We start from the raw sequence: 18,623 nt of genomic DNA, 5'->3' as shown, positions 1-18,623 counted from the left end.
GACTGTGTCAGTGCCGGCCGTAAAGCACAGCACAGCGGTGACGTCACCGCTGTGCTCTGCTTTTACTTTACGGCCGGCACTCACAGTCAGTGCGGGAAGCAGACGGCGAGGGACCTGACAGACATCGGAATGTAAGTATGTAGTGTTTTTTTTTTTTACATTTACAATGGTAACCAGGGTAAACATCGGGTTACTAAGCGCGGCCCTGCGCTTAGTAACCCGATGTTTACCCTGGTTACAAGCGAACACATCGCTGGATCGGTGTCACACACACCGATCCAGCGATGACAGCGGGTGATCCAGCGACGAAAGAAAGTTTCAAACGATCTGCTACGACGTACAATTCTCAGCGGGGTCCCTGATCGCAGTAGCGTGTCAGACACAGCGAGATCGTATGCATATCGCTGGAACGTCACGGATCGTGCCGTCGTAGCGACCAAAGTGCCACTGTAAAACGGTACCCTTAGTTGAAAGCAAAAATAAAATGGCAATTTTATTAGGGCTTCATGGTAATAAATCCCAGATATGAATGTACTTATGCAATCTAGCCAGATTGCCTGCAATATCACATTTATTTTAACAAAGGTTTAAGAAAGAGATGAATCAACTTTTACCTCATAGGGCTCTATTAAGATCAAATGCGATGTAATAAAATGTTATTTTGAGATTTCATGACATCTTGAATTTTCTTGCCATCAAATTCTATGTAGAGCTTTAACCACATAAAAATAAAATCTTATGAAAAAGGACATTAAATGTTTGTCTAGAAACATTTTTAAATATTAATACAATTTTATATTAAGTTATATTAATCAAATTGTACTTAAAAATCATAATTTGACATTGTACCGCAGAGGGTTAAATTAGGCTTTATTCTGTTGCATTCAGTTTATAATGTGAAGGAATATTCCTCTGTATTTTGCAATCCATGTCACATATCTGATCTTTGTGGAATCATTTGAAGACTATATGTAAATAATACATGTTTTTAGGATGATGTTCTCCCACTATAAATTCAGCATATCACTTGCGAGGTTGATGAATGTGCTGGTTAACATGTTGCACAGAAGGCAGTTTCTCAACAGATGGATGCGGTTTCTGATGAGCTACTTGGGCTGCTGCAGGGGGAAAATCCTTGTCACCCTATAGAAAAAAAGAAATAGTGTTATATAAAGAAGTTTTCTTCTGTGAAAAAAATGATTTCCCTAGATGGTATTGAGATTCTTGTTCTTTACTAAGCAAAGCAAAATTGTAGATTTATGTACAATGCTGTGTAACAGCAGAGTAAGACTGACCAGTAGTGATGAGCAAACACCAGAATGATCAAGTTCTTGGTACTCGAATCGAGCAGGTTGAACACTCAGACTTGCTGAACTCGAGTACCGAGTGTAACAGAAGTCAATGAGAAACTGGAATTTTTTTTTCTGAGTGGGAACACTCATGGGGAAGATGCCTGGACGCATCTCTGACTTCCAGGTCGGTGATGAGAACAATGTTGTTGGAGTATTAAGCCACTTTTACGCACTGACAATAAAACATCCAAAACCGAAGATCAAATAGATTTCACTGGAAAAAAATGTTAGGACACATGCTGTATAATGACTTGCATATAAGGCAAAATTAAAAGATTTAAAAAAAAAGTCTCCTTCACCCCTTAAGCTATGTTCACACGTAGCATTTTTTTGCGTTTTTGCACCTTCTCATTGCTTTGAATGGTGAAAAAGTGCTGAAAAAATGCTGTAAGATTTGACATGCTGCTTCTTTCAAAAACACAGCAGTTTTCCGTGTCAGTCAGGAAAAAAAGCTACAAACAAGGACTGTCTTTTTCTCCACTAACTAGTTACAGACATGTATTCTATTAATGCTCTTCTGACTAGAAGAGAATATGAAATTTTTCCTCCCCTGAATTTCTAGGTGTGGAGACACAAGGGTGAAGAGGGTGCCTGCTCTCCTTTCCCTAGGGCATAATACTACTCAGCTACTCAGACAACACAGGGTGCAGGCAAAACAGTGTGCAATAATTTATTGAACCAGCCAACAGACAATAATATAGAATAGAATATAATAACATACCAGAACTGCACAGATGCCCCAACGCGCATTTCGCTGCTGCTTCTTTGGGGGGCAGTGTGTAAATGTGCCGTATCGAAGGTTTAAATATCCCAATGTGAAGTCAGGAGCCAATCTCCTATATGGAAGAGGATAAGCGCCGGCCGCGTCTGACGAGCGCATGGGGGCGAAGCCGACCCCAGCCAATCATCCCGTCTGGTGTCAGGAAGCAGTGAGTGCTGGGAAAAGGTTCCCATGGTAACGATTGCACTCACCGCGTCACGCAGACACCGTAGTGGATGGAAGGTGGAGGAGGCAGCCACGCGCATGCGCTACCCACGGCAGGAACTGACCTCGCGTCAGGAGGCAGTGAGTATTGGGAAAGAGTTCCCATGACAACAGTTATACTCAGTGCCTCACGGGACACAAAGAAGGGCAAAGGGCGGAAGTAAAGTAATGACCATCTTTACTGTGGGTAGCAGCAAAAAATAGGACACATAATAATATATGTATAAGTAAGTGTAATCCCAAAATTGACAGCATTAAAATACAAAAGTATAAGTCTAACAAAGTATATACCAGTAGTACATTACAATATTGCTATCAACTTATAATGGAGGAGCAATAACGGTAATCCAATGTCCATAAAATGCTGCTGACTTCAATGACGATTTGTCACAGATGGAAATGTAAAGGCCAGCAAGCCATCACCTGCCCACAGGAACGTCAGTCACAATAGGGATATGGCATGATATCGAAAGTCGAAAATATGCGATCCTCTCATGTGTTAACTGATACTCAATGTGAGGTCTTGCGCTTGGGCTTAACATTTGTCCCTAATAATAATTTTCATTTCTTTACTACAGTGAATGATCTCCTTTTGTTTACAAGGAAATTGATTTTAAAAAAATTACATTCCAAGAACCAATCTAATATGGATCTTGACACCAGGGCTGAACAGCAGGCTTTACGCATCCTTGAGGAACTGGCAGGAGAAACTTCTGACGTCTCCACAGGTAATTTTCCCAGGTCTATTCTTCCCAGGTCTACCACGTTCCCCCCTCTGTCGTTATGTCCTCAAGTAGAAATTTTCTGCAAGTTGGTTAAGCAGGACCTTAGAACAATTCCTACTGGGAGGGTAAATGATAATTTAACTGGTATTCAGAGACAGGCACTTTCTGATCTGCGGGCACTCCGCGATGTGGTCTTTAAGCCTGCCGACAAAGGGGGGAATGTGGTGGTCTGGCCTGTTAAGATGTATGAGCGTGAGGTCTTTAGGCAGTTGAGGGATAAAGAGGCGTATTCCACACTTACACATAATCCAGTTTCCACATTTCAGAATGAGCTTCTTCGAGTTCTTGAATCGGCGCTCTCTCAGGGAGTGATTACTAAAAAGGTCTTTGATGGTTTATTTGTCCAGTCCCTGATGACCCCTGCGTTTTATTTATTACCTAAAATTCATAAGGATCCGTTGGTGCCGCCGGGTCGTCCTATTGTCTCTGGCATGGGAGGGCTATGCGACCCAATTTGTAAGTTCATTGATCACTATTTGCATCCTCTGGTGGAGACGCTTCCCTCCTACGTCAGAGACACTACTGACATCCTGCAGAGACTTGACGGCCTTACCCTGGAGCCCGGCATGTTGCTGGTCACGGCGGATGTAGAGTCCCTATATACATGTATAGCACACCAACATGGAGTGAGGGCTGTGGAATTTTTTCTGGGTACAAGTAATCTGGATGTCACGTTGCAACTTTTGATTTTGGAGTTGCTAAATTTTGTATTGACTCACAATTTCACAATTTTTTTTACTTTCAAGGATCATTTTTTTTCTACAGCAATGCGGTACCACCATGGGCATGGCCTGTGTGCCATCCTATGCTAACCTTTTTCTCGGGTTTTGGGAGAGGGAGGTTTTCAAGGATGGTGCAAGCGCCGCTTCCCAGGTAATTGGTTGGTACCGTTATATTGACGATCTCTTGATTATTTGGCAGGGCTCAGAGATTGATTTGGTTAATTTTTTTACTTCCCTTAATAGAAATAGGTACAATATTAACCTTACATTTAAATTTCATAAACGTCAAATCGATTTTTTGGACATCCAGATTCTTGTTGACCATGATAATACGGTTCAAACAGATGTATTCAGGAAGAAAACTTCTGTGAACGCTCTTCTACATGCTTCGTCAGCCCACACTCCATCCACGGTACGGGCAATCCCAATAGGCCAGTTCATCCGAATCAGGCGCTTATGTTCCACCGATGAGTGTTTTGAGGCGCAGGCGCTGGACCTTCATGATCGTTTTCATGCGCGTGGTTAAAGTAAATGATGCATCAAAAAGGGCTATTGGAGAGCTAAAACATCCGTCCGTGGTCAGCTCCTGTCGGGCTCCAGGAGGGATAGGGGTGATTCCAATCAAATTAGGTTTATCTCCACATATAATAACAGGTGGAATACAATTCGGAATATTCTTAATAAACACTGGTCCATTTTAAAGACCGAACCTGTTATTGGTGGATTGCTCCCTGAGAGACTGCTGATGACAGCAAGGAGGAGCAATAATTTAAGGGATCTACTAATTAGGAGTCATTATGTGTCAACTCCTTCCCTTCCCTTTTATACGGGGAGGCCATGGCAGGGATGTTTTCCACGCGGGTCATGCTTGGCTTGCCAGTATATTGAACGGGTGTCGGATTTCTGTTCATCAGACAGTAGTAAGAAAATCAAAATCAGAGAGTATATATCATGCAGTAGTGATTTTGTTGTATATTACACCACACGTCCCTGTGGCCTGATATACGTAGGTCTCACTTCAAGGGAGCTACGGATAAGAACTAGGGAACATGTGAGGGACATTAGAGCTGCTCAATCAGCTGACGATGTAGCGACCCTTAAAACGATTCCCAGCCATTTCAGGCTATGCCATGCCTGTAACCCGGATGCGTTAAGGATCCATGGTATTGATCGGGTACACAGCGGAATTAGGGGAGGTGACCTCAAGCGCAGGCTGGCACAGCTTGAATGTCGCTGGATCGTAACTGTGGATACTGTAACCCCATCGGGATTAAATGAAAAAATAAGTTTGTCTCCATTTTTATAACCATGTGCGTCTCTTCTGGGGTTTCCCTGGCTTTACTGCGGCAAATTTGATTGTCTGCCCTTGGAATCCGTGCTTTTAATTTGATTTTAATTTTGGTGTGTTTTTTGTGTTTTTTCACTCATTTCACTAGTGGACGTTATACTGGACTGCATATTTTCGACTTTCGATATCATGCCATATCCCTATTGTGACTGATGTTTCTGTGGGCAGGTGATGGCTCGCTGGCCTTTACATTTCCATCTGTGACAAATCGTCATTGAAGTCAGCAGCATTATAAGTTGATAGCAATATTGTAATGTACTACTGGTATATACTTTGTTAGACTGATACTTTTGTATTTTAATGCTGTCAATTTTGGGATTACACTAACTTATATATATATTATGTGTCCTATTTTTCGCTGCTGCCCACAGTAAAGATGGCCATTACTTTACTTCCGCCCTTTGCCCTTCTTTGTGTCCCGTGAGGCACTGAGTATAACTGTTGTCATGGGAACTCTTACCCAATACTCACTGCCTCCTGATGCGAGGTCACTTCCTGCCGCAGGTAGCGCATGCGTGCAGCTGCCTCCTCCGCCTTCCATCCACAACGGTGTCTGCGTGATGCGGTGAGTGCAATCGTTACCATGGGAACCTTTTCCCAGCACTCACTGCTTCCTGACGCCAGATGGGATGATTGGCTGGGGTGTGCTCCACCCCCATGCGCTTGTCAGACGCGGCCGGCACTAATCCTCTTCCTTATAGGGGATTGGCTTCTGACTTCACATTGGGATATTCAAACCTTCGATACGGCACATTTACACACTGCCCCCCAAAGAAGCAGCAGCGAAACGCGCGTTGGGGCATCTGTGCAGTTGGTTTTGGCATCCATGGGTAAGATATGCCTATCTTTGATACATATCCACTTTTGGCACTTTATTTGTAGCTCCATAGGAATGTGGTAATTTTGCCACACTCTATACTTAATAGTGAGCTTGTCTTTCTGATAGGTGTTACATTCCTTTCCCATTTTAATTTGGTTCTTGTTAGGCGACTCTCTTCCCTATATGCATGTGATGTTATGTTACCCAATTTAACATATTTTCTACTGGGTACACATTTTATACATTTTTGAGTGCCTTAATTATATGGATTGCCTATCTCTGCCAGTTTGCATCATTGTTCATTAGACCTGTCCAGTACTTTCCTGATTTTATTGTGTGCACTGGTTTGTCTTGCTTGTATTTAAAACACTAATAAAGTTATATACATTTTCTACAGAAATTTGCTTGACATTAGTGATTACTTATTTAATTTCTACTTAGCTACATTTAGGAATTTAAAGCTCTTGTTTCATTGTTCTGATGTATATTTAATAATATAGAATAGTCCTAGCAAAATCCCCAAGATGGTGCAAATTAGTTTCACCCCTTCACTGGCTCATCGGAATTAGAGCATCTGTGACTTCCTTGCTTCCAGGGCCAACTAACCCCACCAGTGGAGCCTCGCTTCTGTCAGGCACCCACAGAGAGGAGGTAACAACAAGCTTAGGAAGTTGACAGTCCATTGAGGTACGTGGCCAGGTGACCAGAGGGTCGCAATCTGGCTTCTCTGAAAGTCTTCTTGGAGCCAGGTGCTGGTGGGTTCCAATTCTGGCTTCCCCCAAATTATCCATGGGTTCAAAGATGGTAAATGAAGCAGATCAGTATTCTTCCAGCTAGAGTCGTGGTCCCTTAAGCTGGCATTCTGTAGAATGTCAAATCTGTGCCTCTTTTGATGGAGCCTTGGTGTCCTGGCAACTGTTCTGTAGAGTTACTGGCTGTGGTTTTGTAAAAGTCCCTCTTCATTGAGCCTTGGTGTCCTGGCAGCTGTCCTGTAGAGTGTTCCTCTATTGAATCGTGGTGTCCTGGCAGTTGTCCTGTAGAGTGTTCCTCTATTGATTCATGATGTCCTGGCTGTGTTCTGTCAAGTCACTCTTGATACAGAGGGCAAATCCCCCCCCTTCATAGTTCACAGCTCTTAGGCTACTTTCACATTTCCGTCGGTACGGGGCCGTCGCAAACCGTTGGCCAGACGTACCGACGGACGTTGTGCTAAATTTAGCACAACGTGGGCAGCGGATGCAGTTTTACAATGCATCCGCTGCCGATTGTGATGAGCGGGGAGGAGGGGGCGGAGTTTCAGCCGCGCATGCGCGGTCGGAAATGGCGGACCAGTCGCACAAAAAAAACATTACATTGAACTTTTTTGTGATGACGGACCGCAAAAACACAATGCATCTGTCGCACGAAGGATGCGAAGTGTGTCCATCCGTCGTTAGCTAAAGTCAATGGCAAAAGACGGATCCTGCGGGCACACTATGCCTCCTATTATTTACAGTGTATTCCGCATTTTTTGTGCAAATGTTGCATTTTTTTCCGCGAAAAAATCGCATCGCGGAAAAAAAAGCAATATGTTCATTAAAAATGCGGAATTGCGAGGATTCCGCACACCTAGGAGTGCATTGATCTGCTTACTTCCCGCACGGGGCTGTGCACACCATGCGGGAAGTAAGCAGATTATATGCGGTTGGTACCCAGGGTGGAGGAGAGGAGACTCTCCTCCATGGACTGGGCACCATATAATTGGTAAAAAAAAAAGAATTAAAATAAAAAATAGTGATATACTCACCTTCGATGGCCCCCGGAGTGTTCCCGCCTCTCACCGCTGCATGCTGCCGCTTCGGTTCTAAAGATGGTGTGGTTCAGGACCTGCGATGACGTCGCTGTCTTGTGATTGGTCGCAAGACCGGTCATGTGACCGCTCACGTGACCGCGACGTCATCGAAGGTCCTGAACCACACCATCTATAGGAACGGACGCCGCTGAGGATATCGGCTGTCTGCAGAGGGTGAGTATAACCATTTTTTTAATTTTTTTTATTATTTTTAAACATTCTATCTTTTACTATAGATGCTGCATAAGAAGCATCTATAGTAAAAAGTTGGTCACACTTGTCAAACACTATGTTTGACAAGTGTGACCAACCTGTCAGTCAGTTTTCCAAGCGATGCTACAGATCGCTTGAAAAACTTTAGCATTCTGCAAGCTAATTACGCTTGCAAAATGCTAAAAAAAACCGGGAAAAAAACCGGGAAAAAAACGCAAAAAAAAATGCGGATTTCTTGCAGAAAATTTCCGGTTTTCTTCAGGAAATTTCTGCAAGAAATCCGGACGTGTGCACATACCCTAAAGCTACCTTGGGAAGTATAGGGAGGCTTTAATGAAAGGGCCTGAATATCACTCACCCTACGGGAGATTAGTGCTACCAATATTCTTGTCTTCAAAGTGAGATACTTAAGCAAAAGTCCATTTATTATTATTATTATTATTATTATTCATTTTTATAGCGCCATTTATTCCATGGCGCTTTACATGTGAAATACGGGGCAAATATAGACAAATACATTAAACATGAGCAAAAAACAAGGCACACGGGTACATAAGGAGGGAGGACCCTGCCCGCGAGGGCTCACAATCTGCAGGGGATGGGTGATGATACACTAGGAGAGGGCAGAGATGGTTGTGCGGCGGTTCAGTAGGTTCAGGATCACTGCAGGCTGTAGGCTTGTCGGAAGAGGTGAGTCTTCAGGTTCTTTTTGAAAGTTTCTATGGTAGGCGAGAGTCTGATGTGCTGGGGTAGAGAGTTCCAGAGTATGGGGGAAGCACGGGAGAAGTCTTGGATGCGGTTGTGGGAAGAAGAGATGAGAGGGGAGTAGAGAAGGAGGTCTTGAGAGGATCGGAGGTTGCGTGTTGGTAGGTACCGGGAGATCATGTCACAGATGTATGGAGGAGATAGGTTGTGGATGGCTTTGTAGGTCATTGTGAGGGTTTTGAACTGGAGTCTCTGGGCAATAGGAAGCCAGTGAAGGGCTTGGCATAGGGGAGAGGCTGGGGAATAGCGGGGAGACAGGTAGATTAGTCGAGCAGCAGAGTGTAGGATGGATTGGAGTGGTGCCAGAGTGCTAGAGGGGAGTCCAGAGAGTAGGAGGTTGCAGTAGTAGAGGCGGGAGATGATAAGGGCATGCACTAGTGTTTTTGTGGTGTCACGGTCAAGGAATGCGCGGATCCGGGAAATCTTTTTGAGTTTGAGGCGGCAGGAGGAGGCAAGGGCTTGGATATGTGGCTTGAAAGAGAGGGCAGAGTCGAGGATCACCCCGAGGCACCGGGCGTGTGGGACTGGGGAAAGTGAGCAGCCATTGACATTGATGGATAGGTCTGGTGGAGGGGTAGAGTGAGATGGGGGAAAGATGATGAATTCTGTTTTGTCCATGTTCAGTTGTAGAAAGCGAGCAGAAAAGAAGGCTGAAATAGCAGACAGACAGTGCGGGATTTTGGTAAGTAAGGAGGTGAGGTCAGGTCCGGATAGGTAGATCTGTGTGTCATCAGCATAGAGATGGTACTGCATACCGTGGGATTCTATGAGCTGTCCCAGACCGAAGGTGTAGATGGAGAAGAGTAGGGGTCCTAGAACAGAGCCTTGAGGAACACCGACTGACAAGGGGCGAGGTGAGGAGGTGGTGTGGCGGAGGGAGACACTGAATGTCCGATCTGTCAGATATGATGAGATCCAGGAAAGGGCCAAGTCTGTGATGCCAAGAGATGAGAGGATTTGTAGCAGAAGGGAGTGGTCCACAGTGTCAAAGGCAGAAGACAGGTCCAGGAGAAGGAGGACAGAGTAGTGTCGCTTGTTCCTGGCAGTTAGTAGGTCATTGGTGACTTTAGTTAGGGCAGTTTCAGTTGAGTGATGGGAACGGAAGCCAGATTGTAATCGATCAAAGAGGGAGCAGGAGGAGAGGTGAGAGGACAGTTCAAGATGGATGTGTTGCTCCAGCAATTTGGAGGCATAAGGAAGAAGAGATATCGGGCGATAGCTAGACACAGAGGATGGGTCGAGGGAGGGCTTTTTGAGGATGGGTGTGATCTTGGCATGTTTGAAGGATGAGGGGAAGACACCTGTTGTGAGTGAGAGGTTGAAGAGGTGCGTTAGGGTTGGGATGAAGACCGTGGAAAGGTTAGGGATGAGGTGAGATGGGAGCGGGTCGAGCGTGCAGGTGGTGAGGTGTGATCTCGACAGGAGGGTGGAGAGCTGATCTTCTGTCATGGTGGAGAAGCTGGTTTTGGAGGAGCAGGGGTGAGCAGCTAAGAGGGGCAGTGGGCGCTGTGGGCCAAAGCTTTCTCTGATCGTATCGATCTTCTGTTTAAAGAAAGAGGCAAAGTCTTCAGCAGAAATGAGAGGGGAGGGAGGGGGTGCGGGGGGACGGAGTAGAGAATTGAAAGTGTTGAAAAGTTGTTTAGGGTTGTGAGACAGGGAGGATATGAGAGATGAGAAGTAAGTTTGTTTTGCGGCAGTGAGCGCGGACTTGAAGCTGGCGAGGGACTGCTTGTATGCGGTGAAGTGGTCAGCAGAGCGGGATCGCTTCCATCTTCGCTCAGCGATCCTGGAAGCCCGTCTCAGTTCTTTAGTCAGGCTGGTCAGCCAGGGCTGCCTGTTGACTGTACGAGTTTTGCTATGCATGAGCGGGGCGGCCGAATTGAGTGTTGCTGTTATTGTGGCGTTATAAAAAGCAGCAGCAGCATTTGTGTTATGAAGGGAGGCTATGTCGGTAAGAGGGAGAAGGGACTCGGAGAGTGATTGTAAGTTGAGATGTTTGAGATTTCTGCGAGGAAGTTCGTGGAGTGGGGGTTGTACACTAGGAGAGGAGAGGGAAGAGAATGTCAGTAGGTTGTGGTCAGACAGGGGGAGGGGTGAGTTAGTGAGATTAGTAAGGGAGCAGAGGCGGGTGAAGACGAGGTCCAGCGTGTGGCCATCTTTGTGAGTGGACTCAGAGGACCATTGAGTGAGGCCAAAGGAGGCAGTCAGTGATAAAAGTTTAGAGGCAGCTGAGGTGGAAGTGTCAATCGGGATGTTGAAATCACCCATGATGATAGTGGGGATGTCAACAGAGAGGAAATGAAGTAGCCATGTGGTGAAGTGGTCGAGAAAGGTGGAGATGGCTAGTTCTGGGGGGCGGTAGATGACAGCCAGCTGGAGGTTGGAGGGGGAATAGATGCGGATGGAGTGTACCTCAAATGAGGGAAGAGTAGCGGAGGGTGGTAGCGGGATTGGAGTGAAGGAGCAGGTGTCAGACAGGAGCAAGCCAACCCCTCCACCACGTTTGTTGGTGGAGCGAGAGGTGTGAGAGAGGTGGAGACCGCCGTAGGAAAGCGCAGCTGGAGAGGCTGTCAGAGGGGGTGAGCCAGGTTTCCGTGATGCCAAGGAAGGAGAGTTTGTTGGTGATGAAGAGGTCATGGATAAATGGCAGTTTGTTGCAGACGGAGCGTGCGTTCCATAGTGCTCCAGGTAAGGGGACTGGGGGAGTGGGGGCTGGATGAATGGGTATGAGGTTGTCATGGTTGGGAAAACGTGCGGAGGATCGAGGTAGGGGGTTAGAAATGAGCGTGGGGATGTGTTGAGGTGGGCCGGGATTTGGGGATACATCACCGGCAATGAGGAGTAGCAGACAGAGCGTTTGAACCTTTGTAGGATTTATCAGATAACGCCTCCAGTACTTGGTTTAGATCACATGGGGGAACTCTTGGAATTGGGACTGGTTTGGATCAGTCGCAGGATTTTATAAACCTTGATATCCATCTATTCGTTGCGGGATTGTAATTGTCTAAGGCTCCCAATGCTGAAACTTGAACCTTAATGGTATTGGTAGCTAAGCCTAGCTCAAACCCCCCTCTGGAGAAATACTAGGATGGAACGTATTGGAACCTTTCTTCCAAAAGCTTCTCCTGAAAACTCCAAAAACTTTTTCCATGCTCTGCCATAAATTTTTGTCATAGGTTTCCTACTCTTCAGTAAGGTGGAAACTAACCCTGGAGAAAATAATTTCTGATTCAACAGTGCCCTCTCAAATTCCAAATCTGTTAGTTGGAAGCCCTGCACTTGAGTATGGCATACTGGTCCCTGAGTGAGAAGGTCCGGGATGACACTGACATTATTCTCATTAACCCCTTAACAACTGCTGATCCGCATTAAAATGGTGGCCATTAAGGGGCCGTATTCCCTCACTGCCATTTTAAAATGGTGATTGGAAACAAACATATAGGGCCCCCCCAGCATTGGAAATTTTTCAGGGTTCAACTCGGGGGGGGGGGGGGGGTGTTGACTCTGGCAAACAAAATCAGGGCCGTTTTTAATTGTCTTCGATCATGTGATGTAAAAAAAATAAAGTAAACAGACCAGTATACCTGCTGTTTAAACAAATTCTCTCTCTTCTGACATGATATACATACTAGAATAGAGAGAAATTAGGTCCCCAAGCTCCCTCCGGTACCTCTGCCATCCCTCAGTCCTTCCAGCTACGTCCCTCCGCCAAAGCTTCCAGGAAAAAAATGGTGAGTGCACGCTTAATGCACCCACGAACATCGCCGGCAGCCACCTGGCAACAGCAGGGATTTTTTTTATTGGTTCATTTTGATCACTGTGATAGACTATCACAGTGATCAAAAGCCAGTAAGTAATACATCATCCTCCCCCCTCCCTTACCTATCCGCTTAGTCAGATTCAATTTTTTTACAACTTTTATTTTTCATTTTTTGCCATTAGGGTTAGGGTTATGTTAGGGTTCAAAAGTAAAAAAAAACAAAACAAAGGATGTCGATAAGATGACTAGTGTTGAGTGCAAGTGCTCGCTACTCGAGCTTGCAGCACTTGCATTCAACACTAATGATGACATGTTCAATATGACAAATTAATGTTATCAAATTCTGTGCAGTACCTTTTGGGTTAAAAATCCTCACTATACCCTTGGAGGAAATTATTGAGGGTGTAGTTTTCAAAATGGGGTCACTTGTGGGGGTTTCCAATGTTTAGGTACATCAGGGGTTCTCCAAATGCGACTTGGCATCCGCTCTCGATTCTAGCCATTTTTGCGTTCGAAAAGTCAAATAGTGCTGCATCCCTTCCGAGCCCTGCCATGTGCCCAAATAGAAGTTTCCCCCACATATCAGGTATCTGCGTACTCAAGAGAAATTGCACAACAAATATTGGGGTCCATTTTCTCAAGTTGCCCTTGTTAAAATAAAAAATTGGGGGCTAAAGCAAAATTTTTGTGAAAAAAGTAAAATTTTCATTTTATTTCGTCCACATTCCATAACTGTATTTTTCGGACTATAAGACACACCGGACCATAAGATGCACCCCAAATTTTGAGAAGAAAAATAGGGCAAAAAAATTAATGCGTCAAATAAGGGTCCGTCTTACAGTCCGAATTATTCAGCTTACCGGAGGTAGGGTGAGATCGGGAGCGCTGGTGGAGCAGGGTCACAGGAGGTGTTTCGGTGGTCTGGCGATAGACTCATCCCAGGCTTGTGCGGCAGGTCTGGTGGTGCGGGGGCTCCGCCATTTTGTGTAAGCCCCACACATCCATCCCAGGATGGTGTGCTCGTTTTGCAGATTCTTGGTGGTGCGTGGGCTTCGCCGACATTTTGTGACATCACGAAGCCCCCACACATCCATACAAGGCTGGTGCGCGACAGTTTTGGAGATGCTCGGTGGTGCGGGGGCTCCGTCGGCATTTTTGGGAAAGCCCGTCTTCTGCTTAGAAATTCATGTATATGTTTACATAATGAAAAATATATATCGGGGGTCGGGGAACGGCGCAATCGCATATGCAATTTGTTTAATTAATTTCTTTGCGGTTGTCCTGATATTCCTTAAAAAAAAAAAATCAGTTTGAAACTGGCGCCAGCCATGCCTGCACAGTAGCAGCTATCATTTATCCGATAACTGCTAATGCACAGGCATCGTACTACAGAAAAAAACAAAACAATTCCTCCTCCAAGATCCTGGGGCCTGCCCTGTGCAATAACACCTCTCAGAATAGGCAGTCTGGAGACATGTACTGTGACCCGCTGAGAGAATGGGATAAGCTGAAACTATCATTGCAGTCTATACTCCTGACTGATGTGATACAGCAAAAAGGCAATACTATAGAAACGTAGTTTGGATGGTTACAGTTTAGGTGGGCAGCTATAGGGTATAGTCCCAGGAACCTCCTTGATATTAAAATAATGATTCATGCATTGGTGGTATCAGGCTCGGACTGGCCCATACGGCTCGGTGGGCCCCTGTGCAGATCTGGGCCCCCAACCCCACTTTACGGGCAGTACTTGGCATAATTCACTTGATTCACACTGTACAGAAAAAAAAGCAGCATATCATTCTTTAACCAAACCCAGTTTATTATATATATATATATATATATATATATATATATATATATATATATATATAAATATATATATATATAGAGAGAGAGAGAGAGAGAGAGAGAGATATTTAAGTACATTTGTGAATGACGGCGGTGCAATATTTGTATTAAGGTGAAAAGTGGGCCCCCAAAAAATCAATGTTACCGGTGGGCCCTTGGTATCCCAGTTCGACATTGGGTGGTACGAATAAGGTTTTGCAGGAGGCAGTAAGGACAGCCAGACCTCAATGGAGAAACAAGGACACAAAAGACCTTTTGCAAGTAGGTAAGGGAGTGGAACAAAGATCAAGCGGGCAGGTTATAAAAATATATTCTGAGATTTTAATGCTCCAATTGCTATCAATATTTTAAACAGCAGAAAAGTAGGGACAGCTACTTAAGTCAATGTGTGAATCCAAAATTGCTGCCTTGCCTAAACCAGAGCAGAATCTATAAAATACAAAATCGCACAGACCAATAACACTACTCCAGGTAGATGTTAAATTTTTAGCCAAAGCTATGGTGAACAGGATATTGGGTGTAATTACTTCTATAACTGAAACTGCTAAATCAGGATTTATGTGTCACGGGAAGCCTAGGTAGGCAAGAGCTAATAACCCAGGCCCCTGCGATTTCCCTCAACTCTGGGAAACCCTGACTGACCCTTCTCCCAGAGTTTACACTGATGGTGTGCATGTCTGGGCCTCCACCCTCACCCTATCTCCTGTTTCAACCCTAGGCTGAAACCACAACCCACCACCCAGTGAAGAGACCACACACCAATACCCACAGTTAGCATAGACAAGGATAACGGAAAATATGCACCACGCCGCAGTCACACAGGAATACACTATAAGTGCACAGGGCAAAACAATACAAATAAAGGAAGGAGAAAATATGACAAAGGGAAATACACCACCGGATACGAAACTCCTTCTCCTAGACCACCACTCCAGACCGAGATAACCAAGCACACGACAGAAGCTATAATCGGCGACGCCCAAAGCCCAGCAAAACTATTTAAAGGCAGTGGGCGTGACTCAGCCCTCAACCCGAGTACCAGCCAGATTAACCCCGGATAATCTGGATCAAATCTAACCGGCGCCAATGAGCATATCGTGGACGAATGAGGAATTACTGCTGTCTGTCGGACGCCCTAGTGTGAACAGCGTCCGACATGACAGTACCCCGCCTTCTACGAGGGACCCCAGGGCCCTCACGACTTATAGGACCCTGCTTGTCCGGATTGCGGCGGTGAAACATACTGACCAGCCGGTCCGCATGTATGTCCGAAGCTGGTACCCAAGACCTCTCCTCCGGCCCATAACCACGCCAGTGTACCAAGTACTGTAATGCGCGGCACACCACACGAGAGTCAACCACCTTGGAGACTTCAAACTCTAAGTTGCCATCCACCAAGACTGGAGGAGGCATCGGCAACGCGTCCACAGAACCCACCACCATTTTTAATAACGATCTGTGGAACACATTGTGAATCTTATATACCGTAGGGAGCTCCAAATCGGTAAGCTACCGGGTTAATGATGGCGGCGACCCTAAACGGACCAATAAACCTAGGACCCAATTTAAGGGATGGTATTTTAAGTCTTATGTTTTTTGTGGACAACCACACCCAGTCACCCACATTCAGGTCCGGACCTGGCACACGTCTACTGTCAGCCACACGTTTGTACCTTGCACCCACGCTCAACATGCGCTGTTTCACTTTCCTCCAGACGGATGACAGTTGTGCTCCTAACATGTCCTCCTCCAGAACGCCGGAAGAGCCCTCCTGACTCAAAGTACAAAATTGAGGATGATGCCCGTAAACACAAAAGAATGGAGACTCCCCAGAAGATTCCTGGCGGTGATTATTTATGGCAGTGATGGGCAACCTTTTGAGCTCGGTGTGTCAAAATTCGCCAGAAAAACGAACATAACTTGGGTGGTGTGTCACCTTGATAAAAAAAACCATAATTTTGCGACATGTATAGTTTAAATAACAAATATGTATAATTATAATTATTTAACTTACCTGCTTAGTGACTTCTTTGTTCATCTGTCAGTTGGTTTCTTTTGTTGGTCTTGCTATTATTTAACTTGTGTGGGGTGCCGTGAACTAAGATAAGTGAGGGGGAGGGGGAATTCTTGTGATGGCGAACCTGTGGCACTCCAGCTGTTGCGGTGGTAACTCAGATATTCTCTTAATAATTGCATCTTTATTCTGCATATCATGAAATAGAACTGGTGCACATCTTAAGAGAGTATCTTTAATAAATTCTCCCTCACTGAGTGCTTTTCCATGCTGAGCTATGGAGTGAGCAATGCTCAGACTTGCAGATGTTAAATTTGTAGAGCTTTTTACAAATTTAAGGATGGAATTAGATTGGCTCTTATGAAGGTGTAGCTGCCTGGAAATGTATTCCTTCCTTTCATCCTCACTTTTTTTCAAGAGCTGGGAATGATTAGTTTCAAAATGTCTATTTACATTCCACGTTCTGCTTACTACCGTTTCACTACATAGAACGCAAAATGATCTGCCATTTTTTTCTATAATGCCATACATCTCAGCCCATGTCTCTTGAAAGGGTCGGCTACTGCTACTACCACTCCCTTTACTTAACTTTGTTTTTTTATTTTGTGGCTTCTCCATGAGAGAAGATTTATAGTTAGCCCTGCAGGCAATTAGCAGAAATAGGGGTTAATAAGGATGCACCACAAACAGTAATGGTGGTGAAATGGAGTCTGTACTATGCTGCAAGATGGCGTTCCTAATGGCGGGAAATGGCACCCATAGCACAGGCCTCTTCCAGCCTCCCCCTCACTTATCTTAGTAACGGCCAATGACACCCCACAGTTCACTGGATGATGGTTGCTGTAGTTGTCACAGGGCCTGCAGACAGCAATCACAGGGCCTGCAGACAGCAATCACAGGGCCTCCAGACAGCGATCTCCTCAGGCCTCAGAAGTGCAGCCTGGGACTTCTGGCCGGCGCAGCAGGGAGCAGCGCAATGCCACCCAAATAACAGAGGTAGGGCGCAGAGCGGACTCTAGGCATGGGACCGGTAGGTCCGATCTTTCCGGCCGGCGAAGCAGGGAGCAGCGCAATGCCGCCCAAACAACACAGCTCCGACGCAGAGGCCTGGGACTTCCGGGAGCTGCGCCGGGCCTACTGGAAGTCCCAGGCCTAGACGCTCTGCACCGGAGCTCTGTTGTTTGGGCCCACAGACCTCCTGCATGGCATCCGACCCGCACGGAGGCCTGGGACTTCCGGGAGCTGCGCCGGGCCTACCAGAAGTCCCAGGCCTAGACGCTCTGTGCCGGAGCTCTGTTGTTTGGACCCACAGACCTCCTGCATGGCATCCGATCCGATAAAAAATCGGATCGGATGCCATGCAATGTAAAGATGCAATTTCTATGGGGCCGCGGCCGGCGTGTCACTGAAAATGACTACGCGTGTCAGCACTGACACGCGTGTCATAGGTTCGCCATCACTGATTTATGGCAAACTCAGCCAAAGGAAGGAACGTCGACCACTCCTCCTGGTTGTCGGAAACAAAACAGCGTAAGTACTGCTCCAAATTTTGGTTCATACGCTCAGTCTGACCATTTGACTGAGGATGAAACGCCGAAGAATGCGACAACTTGATCCCCAGCCGTGAGCAAAATGCTTTCCAAAATTTTGCCACATACTGAGTACCCCTATCAGACACGATGTCAGACGGGACCCCGTGAAGTCTGACCACCTCTTGCACAAATACCTGAGCCAGAGTCTTAGCATTAGGCAACGAAGACAAAGACACAAAGTGCGACATTTTTGAGAAACGATCAACAATCACCAAGATGACCGTGTTCCCAGCAGAGGAAGGCAAGTCTGTGATAAAATCCATGGAGATCTCCGTCCATGGCCTACTGGGTACCTCGAGAGGAAGTAGTGTGCCAGCAGGATGGGAGCGGGGCGTCTTAGCCCTAGCGCACGTGGTACATGCTGACACGTATGAGACCACATCCTGTCGGATTTTGGGCCACCAAAACCGACGCGACACCAACTCCAAGGGACCCCTAAACCCCTGGATGGCCAGCCAGGACAGCATCATGATGCTCACCCAACACCTTTAGGCGAAGATGGAGCGGTACAAAGGATTTGTTAACAGGAAGCTCAGGTGGTACCTCCTCCTGAGCCTCGGCAATTTCAGCCTCAACCTCGGTCGTGAG

General features: G+C 45.9%; 1 protein-coding gene across 2 annotated transcripts in view; it reads right to left on the bottom strand.

Moving 5' to 3' along the window:
* Window positions 1-532: 532 nt before the first annotated feature.
* Window positions 533-18,623, bottom strand: part of DAP (death associated protein) — a 486,374-nt gene continuing 468,283 nt past the window's right edge. For both annotated transcript variants that reach the window (XM_077269448.1, XM_077269447.1), the window contains one exon: window positions 533-1,143. In XM_077269448.1, coding sequence (XP_077125563.1) covers window positions 1,024-1,143 — 120 coding nt within the window. In that variant the 3' untranslated portion in view covers window positions 533-1,023. The remainder of the gene's footprint in view (window positions 1,144-18,623) is intronic.

The sequence above is a fragment of the Ranitomeya variabilis genome, chromosome 6 (genome assembly GCF_051348905.1).
Source record: "Ranitomeya variabilis isolate aRanVar5 chromosome 6, aRanVar5.hap1, whole genome shotgun sequence".
Taxonomy (NCBI): Eukaryota; Metazoa; Chordata; class Amphibia; order Anura; family Dendrobatidae; genus Ranitomeya; species Ranitomeya variabilis.
This window is presented reverse-complemented; position numbering and strand designations above follow the sequence as displayed.